This window comes from Stigmatopora nigra, unplaced genomic scaffold (genome assembly GCF_051989575.1).
Source record: "Stigmatopora nigra isolate UIUO_SnigA unplaced genomic scaffold, RoL_Snig_1.1 HiC_scaffold_25, whole genome shotgun sequence".
Taxonomy (NCBI): domain Eukaryota; kingdom Metazoa; phylum Chordata; class Actinopteri; order Syngnathiformes; family Syngnathidae; genus Stigmatopora; species Stigmatopora nigra.
The window spans coordinates 594,465-606,229 of record NW_027551604.1 but is presented as its reverse complement, the minus strand read 5'-3'; the positions used below and the strand labels follow the sequence as shown (position 1 = coordinate 606,229).

Below are 11,765 nucleotides of genomic sequence, written 5' to 3'. Positions count from 1 at the left end.
TGCCAGACGCCATTCAATCCCCATTAAAAGTAATGGAAAATATCCTTGTAATGTAGAGGCCGAAGAAGAAATGCAACCATGGGTACGGAGCTAACTCCTGTCACTCCCATTTGACGCTACATCATCACTTTTATCATAAAATAGTGAACAGAGCTCTTGCCTAGCACTTATTAGCATCGTCATGTTTAGTGTCGATGGGAAATTAACTGCACTTTAGAAGCTCAGCTACCCCTTGCGCCCATTAAAGGTGAGAAGGAGACGTCACGTGTATACCACGTAGAACTCGACGTAATTCATCACAAGTTATGGCTGTAATTTCCAGTTATAACACTCTACTATTTGTTTGTGTTTCCTTTACAGGGCAGGTGAGCTATGGCTAATGCTCAGTCTGCTTTAAAGATGGCCGTGTGCCTCCTAGTGATAGCAGAGTTGCTTCTGGCAGAAAAGGACTACTACGACATATTGGGAGTACCCAAAGACGCCAGTGAGCGTCAGATTAAGAAAGCTTTTCACAGGCTTGCCATGAGGTTCCACCCCGACAAAAACAAGCACCCCGACGCTGAAGTGACATTCAGGGAAATTGCTGAAGGTACGAATGGATTCAATTCATGCTTTTACTGCAACTACTATCACTTTGACGTTTTGCTAATGGTATTTTAAGAGCGTTATGAACAGGCTTGCTTTGAATTGAGGACCGAAATGTATTGTTATGAAGGTGGATATTGTCATCCTGTGTCAAAGTGCCGGCCCGCGGGCCAAATTTGGCCCGCCGCCTCGTTATGTGCGGCCCGAGAAAGTCAATCATGAGTGCCGTCTTTCTGTTTTAGGATCAAATTCGAATAATTATAGATGTACATTACATTTCCTGATTTTTCCCCTTTATAAAATTAATCATTGCAATTTTTAATACTTTTTTTCTTTTGTGTTTTTAGTTCAGAAATAAACGATTGTAAAATCTAACAATAAATATACATATATGTTTTCCACAAAAAAATACCAAAACATCAATAAACCTGTGCAATAATTAATATGATAATTTTATTTTATTGCAGCTTACGAAACATTATCCGACACAACGAGAAGACGCGACTATGAGCAAGATGGCGCTTCTTATTTCCCAGATGGAAGGCAACAGCGGACAAATGGACGCCAACCTTTCAGATTCAAATTTGAGGACATCTTGAAGGACTTTGACGCGTACAGACAAGTTCGACATAGGAAACATTCGGAAAAAGAATCTCATGGCCGACACAGAAGGCAATTTCAAGGTTCGGCCATTTTTGGAGACGTCTTTGACAACCTGGAGAAGATGTTTGCCTTTCACCGGCACCCCGCGCACACCCAAAATGTCTTCAGCACAGCCTCCAAACAACACTGTAGAACAGTGACGCAACGTAGAGGGAATATGGTTACCACTTACACAGACTGTACTGCGTCCTAGATGTAATATAAACTGTACTGGTAGAGATTAGATATATTTTTTTATTTTTTTATGAACTGAAAAGATACTTTTGTGTACTCAGAGGTGGAAAGTTTCAGGTAAAGGTGGCGTTTGCAGTGATAAAATTTGCTTTATTTGACAAACCCTTATAAAATTGTTAAATAAGTCATTTCTGAAGTAGTGTAAACTTTCTTTTAGATAACATAAAAGATAAGTGTCATTACTTAAACTTCGAATTTGGTCATAACAGATTTTTTGGCTATTTGTACACATTGAAAAAACACGAGTATAGATGGTTTTAGAAAGGATTTTTCTAACATTTATTTAAAGCTTGTGGTAGATGACTATTACACTGCTGGGTGCAATATTTTTTTTATTTGATGAAAAATATCAAATTGAAGCACTTACCTTTTTTTCTGAGATGTGCCTGTGCTACTTAAAAATCTGACGAAACAACAAAATGTGTTTTTTCATCCATGTTATGTTGAACCCATCATGCAATTGCTATTATATTTTGTTTAACACAGATAATACATTTTTGTGTTGCAAAATGGTAGTCATTAAATTTTATTTTGTTATTTTGTGGTAAATAAATGTCATTCTTCCACTTACACATCTAAATGCACGAAAAACAAACTAATCTTAAAAAAACGAACAATCTCAAGGAATGTAATGTAATACAAAATAGCAAATCCGTTTAAGACGAAATAAAACTTAACAAAATTGAAAAATACACGTAGTTTTTGAAAAAGATAATGATAACCGCAGTAACACGGGATCCATTGACGGCTATAAAAATATTTAGATCGCCGCCGCCATGGTTACTGTTCCATGTGCGATGACGTCACTTCCTGGAAATGTAGTTCAATTGAGGTGAATCTAGTTGGAATGCCCACATTGTGGACTTCTACTCCCACAATGCACCGCGTGCACCGCAGTAACGTAGTGAAAGATATGTCAATCGTTAGCTTAGCCGCCCGCGAGACATTGAATGACTTTGTGAAGAACCCTCAAGTGTCCCCTTTTCTGACGGCTCCCGTTCCCTTTCGGAGCTCATGGAGGCCCTCATACCCGTCATAAATAAATTGCAAGATGTTTTTAACACGGTGGGCGCCGACATTATTCACCTCCCGCAAATAGTTGTTGTGGGCACGCAGGTAAGAATCCTCACTTGTATTTTTAGGCTAGCAAATTAGTTAGCATGTGAACAAGTGTTAAAACCTCGTTCCGAGTTTATAGCATGCGGTTTTATATTATCGCCTTCTGAACTTGATATGAGCGTAAAGTAACCTAACTATAGAAATGCTAATTTAGTTTAGTGTTTATTTCACCGCGCACGCCTATGCTGTTCTTTTTAACTTGTAGGTGAAACTCAAGTTAAATTAATGTCTCATGCTTTGTATTCTACGTAATAAACCATGGTGCTGTAACGGTTTGTATTATCGTAAATTGTCATTTGCGTTGACTAAAATGCTGATAGAAAATATTTCGGTATGTTTCCACGATATTATCGAGACTATTTTGCACGTGTGGTCGGTGTATGTGTACATTTAAACTGATTACACCGTGTAGTGATTCCCACAGCAGCCATATTGCATTTCCTTGTAATACTAATTAACTTCTTTTTACGAAAAAATGGCATTCAATAGCACATAAGAGCATTCATTTCGAAGTCTCCTCTTCTAATTTGGCATAAAACAACCCCAGTTCAAAAAGCCAACACAACATTATTAGCTAATTGGTTTAAGTTGGCAGATTTTGCCAAATGTGTTTACTTTCTGTGAACTAGCTTAATCGGATGTAACTGTCTCAGCCGGTTTGGCTAACATAGCTTGGTGTTAAAGTTTTATAGGAATTGTTTTTTTTTGTGTTAGTTGATTCTTTGGAGTTTCAAAGATTAGTAAGTCTGGGGATAAGTTATACCGAGTATAAATGTGTTTGGAAAATCTGGTTTGAATACCTTTGTAATCACATTTGTAATTGGAAGTGAGTCATGGAGTGAGTCACTTTTCATTCCTGTGTCTGTGTTTTTTTTTTTTTCTAACAGAGCAGCGGCAAGAGTTCTGTTTTAGAGAGCCTTGTCGGCAGGGATGTACTACCGCGTGGGACGGGTATCGTCACACGCCGACCTCTCATTTTCCAGCTCGTCCATGTCGACTCTGAAGATCGACGGAAGACCAACGAGGAGAATGGCAAGTTATTTGAGTCCATTGAGTTCATTGAGTAGCAACCTAAAAAAAAATAGATGACAATTCTCAAAATCATCATTTGGTTTAATAATGTATTTCGGCGGTAGGGAACCTATGGCTCGGGAGCCATATGTGGCACTTTTTATGGGTGTATATGGCTCCGGAGCCATATGTGGCTCTTTTTTATGGGTGTTTATGGCTATGGAGCCATATGTAGCTCTTTTTATGGGTGTATATGGCTCTCCGCGAACCTGCGTGGTAAAATATGGGAACCGCTGGTGAGAGACCTAAGTCCCAAACGCACCAATCATAATTCATAATCATAATGTTTCTTCGTTAGACTCTTCTGCATGCATACTCTCATTTATTTGAATCTGTGCAGGCATTGATGGTGACGAATGGGGGAAGTTTTTGCACACCAAAAATAAGGTAAGATTTTATTGAATTCTGTCTCAACACACACTTATTGATCACATGTTTGACATATTCTCTTTTTTTTCTTGAAGGTCTATACAAATTTTGAGGAGATCCGTCAAGAAATTGAAGCAGAAACAGAAAGAATATCAGGCATCAACAAGGTATAACTCTCATTTTTTAAACATTTTACCAAAAAAATAAGTGAAACGTTTTGGGATATTCTTAGTTTGATTTATTTAATGATGGACAGCACATATTAATGAACATATATATGTAAATATGTAAGATTGGAGCCCTTGTTGTAGACTAAAATTGCATTTACATATTTAACAGTACTATTAAACGGTGCTTTGGCTAATTTAGAACTCTTTTTGAAGGGAGCTACTCAGTCACCTCTAGAGCCAGCCCTTGTTGTAAACTAAGGTGGCATCTGCATATTTAACAGTATTGTCCCAGAATATTGTCCCAGAAAAAAAAGATTACACTCATTTTTGTGAAATCCTTTTACCTTTCAATCAGAAAATTCAACCAAAACGATGCTTCTTGTTTGTCTCCCTTCAAATGATAGTATGGGGGGCCCCCTCATTTCTACTTTGTTTTTGTCTTCAGGGTATCAGTGACGAACCAATTCACCTCAAAGTCTTCTCACCGAATGTTGTCAATCTCACACTAGTGGACTTGCCTGGCATTACAAAGGTGAGGCACATTAAACCCGCCCAAAACCGGGATGTAAGCTCCCATTTTACCTGTCCTGGGATTTTCCCCTGCAGGTGCCGGTGGGTGACCAGCCCAAAGATATCGAGATTCAGATCCGTGAACTGATCGTCAAGTATATTTCCAACCCCAACTCCATCATCTTGGCTGTGACTGCTGCCAACACAGACATGGCCACCTCCGAGGCCCTAAAGGTGGCACGTGAAGTTGACCCTGATGGTATAAATGCTCCGTAAATTTTTTTTTTTAACGCTACTGCTTACAGTACTGTCATTTCTCGCATATTTGCCGCATTTGTCGCTCCAAAACATGACGACTGAATGGAGGGTACGGCTTATATGCGCATAAATTAGACTAAACTGCAATGTGACCAAGATGAAATACCGCAAGACAATGCAGCTGATAAGGTCATTTATTTCAAAATTGTGAAAAGATAAATTAGATAAAATGTCAAATTAAATTTATTTTGATCTCTATGAAAGAAATTCAAGAAAAAAATACCTGTATATGACATAAAACATGAAAAAACGTGAAAAAAACTCAGTTACTTGTGCCTGCCATTGCTCACTTAGGGTGCCGCCATCTTACCTGGAGATGACAAACTAGACCGCTACGAACACACTTCATAGTTGTACTGCTCACATGACTTCCTTTTTGAATTTGTCTACGTGCAGGCAACATCAAACGATGCTACAGAATCTCAGAAAAACTAATTTTCGTAAAAAAATTCCCTTCCAAGTAACACATTTTTACTCCCTATCATAACCATGAATTCAGAGGTGGAAATTGTGAATCAGGGGGCGGCTTATACGAGGGAAATTGACAAATTCAACCATTTTAAGGCAATTTTCAGGGTATGGCTTATACATGAATGCAGCTAATATGCAAAAAAATATGCAGTACTTGCCATATGCTAAGAGTAATTGCTTCCTCCATTTTTTGTTCAGGTAGGAGGACGCTAGCAGTAGTCACCAAGCTAGATTTGATGGACGCCGGGACGGACGCCATGGATATTCTGATGGGCCGAGTCATTCCAGTTAAACTGGGGATTATTGGAGTTGTCAACAGGTGAAGTGGGGGTCCGCCTGTTAGCGTATGTTAGCTCTTCAGGGGTGCTAATGGTGGGTTCTTGATATGTTTTGGTGTGAATAGAAGCCAGCTGGATATCAATATGAAGAAACCAGTGGCGGATGCTATTCGTGATGAATATGCTTTCCTACAAAAGAAGTATCCCTCGCTAGCAAACAGAAGTGGAACTAAATATTTGGCCAGGACATTAAACAGGTAAGAGAAGGTAGTCATAGTCCAGAGTTGAGTTAGCTTGATTGCTAATATGCAAACAAACAGAGTTATGGAACCAAATACATAAACTAATTTTTTATTTAAACAATAAACACACAAAGCATATCACATACAGTACGGAATACTACTGTATTTTCTCGCATATAAGCCGCACCCTTAAAATAGCCTTTAAATCGTTGACTATTACAATTTCCCTCGTATAAGCCGCCCCCTCTAGTCACAAATTTTCATCTACATATGGTTTTAATAGGGAGTACAAATGGGTTACTTTGAAGGGAAAGAATTTATGCGCATATAAGCCGTACCCTCGATTAGGTCATCATTTTTTTTGTGACAAATAGTGTATAAGCGAGAAAATACGGGAATACTTCATAGATGTATTATTTTAAGGAGAGATTTTTTCCCTTTTGTGTAGGTTGCTAATGCACCACATCCGAGACTGCCTTCCAGAACTGAAAACCCGAATCAACGTGTTGGCGGCCCAGTACCAGTCGCTGCTCAACAGCTACGGCGAGCCGGTGGAGGACCAGAGCGCCACCTTGCTGCAACTCATCACCAAATTTGCCGCCGAGTATTGCCACACCATCGAGGGCACGGCCAAGTACATCGAGACCGCCGAGCTGTGAGTCAGACCGGCCGGCGCCGCCTCCCAAACCGCAGCTTTTGTCGAACTCGACGCTTTCGTTGCTCCTCAGCTGTGGCGGTGCCAGAATCTGTTACATATTTCACGAGACCTTCGGCCGCACGTTGGAGTCGGTGGATCCCCTGGGCGGTCTGACCACCATCGACGTTCTCACCGCCATCCGTAACGCCACGGTGGGTCGCCGTGACGCTGATTCGCGTGACCACGACGTTTGGTCGCCGGTCAAATGGAGAGTTTACTGTTGAAACCAGCTCTCAAAATTATATTCATGAGAGAGTGTTTAATATTTAAGAGAGAGAGTTTAATATCTAAGTACTGTTGAAACCAGCTCTCAAAATTATATTCATGAGAGTTTAATATCTAAGTACTGTTTAATATCTAAGGACTGTTGAAAACTAGATATTTTGATATTAAACTCTCATGAATATAATTTTGAGAGCTGGTTTCAACAGTATGTAGATATTAAACTACTTAGATATTAAACAGTACTTAGATATTACACAGTACTTAGATATTAAACAGTACTTTGATATTAAACAGTACTTGGATATTAAACAGTACTTGGATATTAAACAGTACTTGGATATTAAACAGTACTTGGATATTAAACAGTACTTGGATATTAAACAGTACTTGGATATCAAACACTACTTAGATATTAAACACTGCTTAAATATTAAACAGTGCTTAGATATTAAACACTACTTAAATATTGAACACTACTCGGATATTAAACAATACTTAGACATTAAACACTACTTAAATATTAAACAGTGCTTAGATACTAAACAGTACTTAGATATTAAACATTTTTCTTGGATATTAAACTCATGAATATAATTTTGAGAGCTGGTTTCAACAGTAAACTCTGTCACCAAAAGACCGGCGACTAAATCTCCGAGCACCACAAATCGTGACGCCGAATGTAAGTCTGAACATTGGGATGGAATGTCGTTGGCAGGGACCGAGGCCGGCGTTGTTTGTGCCTGAGGTTTCCTTTGAGTTGTTGGTCAAGAGACAAGTCAAGCGCCTGGAGGAGCCCAGTCTACGTTGCGTGGAACTGGTTCACGAGGAAATGCAGAGGATCATCCAACACTGCAGCAACTACAGCACACAGGTGACAAAAAAAGGCACATTTGGGTAGAATTTTGGAGGAAAGGCTCATAAGATATGGATTCTTTTTTCTGTTGCGCAGGAGTTGCTGAGATTCCCCAAGCTTCACGACGCCATCGTGGAAGTTGTCACGTGCCTGTTGAGAAAGAGACTGCCAGTGACCAATGACATGGTAGCAGAAGTGCACACTAACAATATTTTGACTGCATTTAAATATTAAATGTTTTTTTTGTTTAGGTTCACAACCTGGTGGCAATCGAGTTGGCCTACATCAACACCAAACACCCCGACTTTGCTGACGCCTGCGGCCTCATGAACCATAACATTGAGGTACAAGAGTATAGTTGTATATTACATTTCCTGATTTCCCCCCTTTTAAATCAATAATTGTCATTTTTTAATCAATTTTTTGGGTGTTTTTAATTAAAAAAATCATTTTGTAAAATCTAAAAATATTTGTTTAAAATTGCCAAAATAAACATTATTTTAGATCTATAAAAAACGTAATATTCAGGCATTTTAATCCATTTATTATTATTTTTTTAAATATATCTAAAATGGTCCAAACCAACCCTGCTCTGACACATTTGGTATAGATCAGTGGTTTTCAAAGTGGGCGGTACCGCCCCTTGGGGGGTGGTGTGAACTTTCAGGGGGGCGCTGACGAATAAACAGGCGAATGGGGGGCGTTGAAATAGTGAAGGGGGCGATGGAGCAATTACAGTAAAATGTGACGTTGGTGTTTGTAGAAAGACCGGAAAAATTGATTGTCTGTAATAAAAAGTCGACAAAAAACAAGCTTTATTGAAACAAGAAACGTTGTCTGCTCGAGCGCTCACGAGCAGCGCGCATATACCGTATATCACTAATTGTCGCGAGTTTATCGTCGATGCAGGCGACTGGGGAGACCACCACCATCCAGTCAGCCGCAGAGGAGCACACAATAGCGCGCCGGCAACGCTTAACCACAGACGTATGCGCACAGCCACCGGCTTAATGCATCAGCTATCAATTTTTATGATTCGAGGTGAACTGCGCATTGGTCTATTAAAAGAAACGAAATTAGCGAATAATATCTGAGGCGCCTGTCTTCTATTTATTTAAGCTTCGTTCGTTGGAAAGGGGTAAAGAGGGGGGCGTTGGCATTTTGGCCCGGCGGTGAAGGGGGCGGTGGCCAAAAAAGTTTGAAAATCACTGGTATAGATGTACATTAAATTTCCTGATTTTCTTCCTTTTAAATCAATAATAGTAATTTTTTAATCATTTTTTGTGTCTTTAGTTCAAAAATCATTTTGTAATATCTAAAAATACATTTAAAAAAAGAGCTAACATATAAAAACAGTATAAAAACTGAATATTCAGGGATTTTAATCCATTTCTTTTAATCCATTTATTAAAAAAAATCTAAATATTCTATCTAAAATGGTCCACATGAAATCAAGTTGACATTAAAGTGGCCCGCCAACCAACCCGAGTCTGACACCCTTGATCTAAAATATTGCACACCCCAAAGTTATTACACAGAAGGGACTTTGTGTCGCGCTACTTTAAGTTCAAAGTCCTTATGTCTGGGGTATGAAAAAAAAAAAACACTAATATCAGTTTACATATTTTCACAGGAGCAGAGACGCAACAGAATGAGGGATCTACCCCCTTCCGTCTCACGAGACAAGGTAACTTCAATCAATCGTGATGATGCCACCATTACTTATGCAGCCTAATGGTGATTGCTTCTTCCCTGTCCATCTCTCCTCCGGGCAGCAGATGGCAGCAGTGGGCACTCCAAACGCATCCTCCAGCGATCAGACGGATAGCGGCGGGATGGGAACCTGGAGAGGAATGCTGAAAAGAGGCGAAGATGGTGCGTCAGGTGACAGGACAGGGATTCAAACTCCCATTCTCAACAGCCCCCAGAAGGGCCATGCTGTCAATTTACTCGATGTGGTAAGCCCACGTTAAAAATGGAGATGTGAGATGTTGTTGTCCACGCTAAAGTCGTCATTTCGTGTCCTCTGCAGCCCGTCCCGGTGTCCAGAAAACTCTCCGCTCGGGAACAGCGAGATTGTGAAGTCATCGAGAGGCTGATCAAGTCCTATTTTCTTATCGTGCGCAAAAATATCCAAGATAGGTATACCTAAAGACCCACCATGTTTTCCCCTGTAGTTCATCCAATAAAAATAGATGTTTTTTCAATGTCTCTTCCGTCCTTCTCAGCGTTCCCAAGGCGGTGATGCACTTCCTGGTGAACCACGTGAAAGACTGTCTGCAAAGTGAACTGGTAGGACAACTGTACAAGTCGGTGCTGCTGGACGACCTGCTGACCGAATCGGAAGATATGGCGCAGAGGCGTAATGAGGCGGCAGACATGCTCAAGGTAGGCCACTCTTTTTGTGCTCATGCAAAAATCCATTTTGGACATTTAAATGAGTCGAAATCTTCTGCAATTATTGATTTAAAAGGGGAAACAAAGGGAAATATAATATACATCTATGAGCTTTGTTTGAATTTGATCACAAAACGAAGTGGAAAACAAAAAATATTTAATTTTTAGATTAATTTTTTTTTTGGAACTAAAAACAATAGAAAAAATTGATAAAAAAATTGCAATAATTGACTTAGAAATCAGGAAATATTCCTTATACATCTCCAATCTTCATTTGAATGTGATCCTTAAACAGAAAATCGACACTCATAATTTACTTTCTCGGGCCGCACAAAATGAGACGTTGGGCCACGTTTGGCCCGCGGGCCACCACTTTAACACCTGTAGTCTGGTGAATCCATAAAACAACTTGCTACTACACTACCACTACGACTGTGATTTACAAACCGATGCACCTTTTATATATAAAACAACTTTTAAGTTAGGGCATTCATTGAAGCTGCGCCTTATAGTGCGGAAATACGTTACATCTCAATTGACAATATGAGCGTTGTATGACATTTTGCCCATAAAAGTTTTAAAAATAATGTTTTTGTAGTGTCCACATGTACAGTATTACAATATTGTTATCTCTGGCCATAAAAATATAATAATAATGTTAATATAGTGTCCAAACATACAATTTTACCAATGTTCCCTCTAAGCTGCACACTACTCTCATCCTTTTTTATTATTATTATTGTATATATACTCCTTCCCCATGATGGCGCTGTTTACGCGGAAGCCAAGCCAGTGGCAGTAGCTCTGTCCACTCTTAATTTTTTTGTGTTTTACAGCATGTTTTAGATGAAAAAATAGAGGGAACATTGAATATTACAATATTTTTCTAATGCTGATTTACCATAGGCCCTGCAAAAAGCCAGCCAGGTGATCGCAGAGATCCGAGAAACGCATTTGTGGTGATTTCGGGAAGGAACCTGGACGCTTATTTTCCTCCAACTACGAGGACGAGGACCGGCACCCCCCAGGTACACAGAAACCAAGTGGTTATTATCATGTGTATGAAAAATAATGATAGTTGTCAATGTACAGTCCGATTGAAGTGAAGTCAAAACCCGGCATTTTTCCTTCTCTCGATCGCTAAATATTCAACGTTTGAGAAGGAATATTCTATTTTTCTTATGTACCAAAATGTAACTGCAGGGATGATGATGATGATGTTATTATCCATCAGAGGAAATGTTTTTTTTTGTGGAAAAATATTAAAAATAGATATGACAGAGAACAAACATTTCTTGTCACCGGCACCACTCGGATACTAACCTTGTTTCACAAGTTTAAACGTGGAACACTATTGGTCAAATGATAAGTAATCTCTCCATTATCGATTACTTTATGATTTTTTTATTAATTATTACAATTATATTTATTTATTTTTAAAGTTCGTAAAAAAATTTAAAATTCACGCTGAAACTCGTCATTGGAAAACATTTGCTGCTAGGATACTGAAAAAATATTATTATTATTTTTTAAGTTCATAAAAATGTGAAAAATCCATGCTGA

At 39.1% G+C, this 11,765-nt stretch overlaps 2 protein-coding genes across 2 annotated transcripts; both read left to right on the top strand.

Moving 5' to 3' along the window:
* The first annotated feature begins 50 nt into the window (after positions 1–50).
* Positions 51–1,954, top strand: dnajb9a (DnaJ heat shock protein family (Hsp40) member B9a). The gene is made up of 3 exons (XM_077711171.1): positions 51–247; positions 361–589; positions 1,053–1,954. The coding sequence occupies exons 2-3, from the start codon at positions 373–375 to the stop codon at positions 1,439–1,441; spliced, it is 606 nt and encodes a 201-aa protein (XP_077567297.1). The 5' UTR covers positions 51–247; positions 361–372; the 3' UTR covers positions 1,442–1,954.
* Positions 1,955–2,328: 374 nt separating this feature from the next.
* Positions 2,329–11,445, top strand: dnm1l (dynamin 1-like). The gene is made up of 18 exons (XM_077711355.1): positions 2,329–2,598; positions 3,489–3,633; positions 4,013–4,059; positions 4,137–4,208; positions 4,657–4,743; positions 4,818–4,980; positions 5,709–5,829; positions 5,914–6,045; positions 6,479–6,685; positions 6,759–6,879; positions 7,668–7,823; positions 7,902–7,991; positions 8,057–8,149; positions 9,439–9,492; positions 9,584–9,763; positions 9,838–9,947; positions 10,034–10,193; positions 11,109–11,445. The coding sequence occupies exons 1-18, from the start codon at positions 2,497–2,499 to the stop codon at positions 11,163–11,165; spliced, it is 2,097 nt and encodes a 698-aa protein (XP_077567481.1). The 5' UTR covers positions 2,329–2,496; the 3' UTR covers positions 11,166–11,445.
* Positions 11,446–11,765: the final 320 nt, after the last annotated feature.

Bases quoted from the DNA above. Each gene is read 5' to 3' on its own strand.
- dnajb9a (XM_077711171.1), top strand. From the start codon at position 373: ATGGCTAATGCTCAGTCTGCTTTAAAGATGGCCGTGTGCCTCCTAGTG. The intron at 590-1,052 runs GTACGAATGGAT...ATTTTATTGCAG, and splicing joins ATTCAGGGAAATTGCTGAAG to CTTACGAAACATTATCCGAC.
- dnm1l (XM_077711355.1), top strand. From the start codon at position 2,497: ATGGAGGCCCTCATACCCGTCATAAATAAATTGCAAGATGTTTTTAAC. The intron at 7,992-8,056 runs GTAGCAGAAGTG...TTTTTTGTTTAG, and splicing joins TGCCAGTGACCAATGACATG to GTTCACAACCTGGTGGCAAT. The intron at 9,493-9,583 runs GTAACTTCAATC...TCCGGGCAGCAG, and splicing joins CTTCCGTCTCACGAGACAAG to ATGGCAGCAGTGGGCACTCC.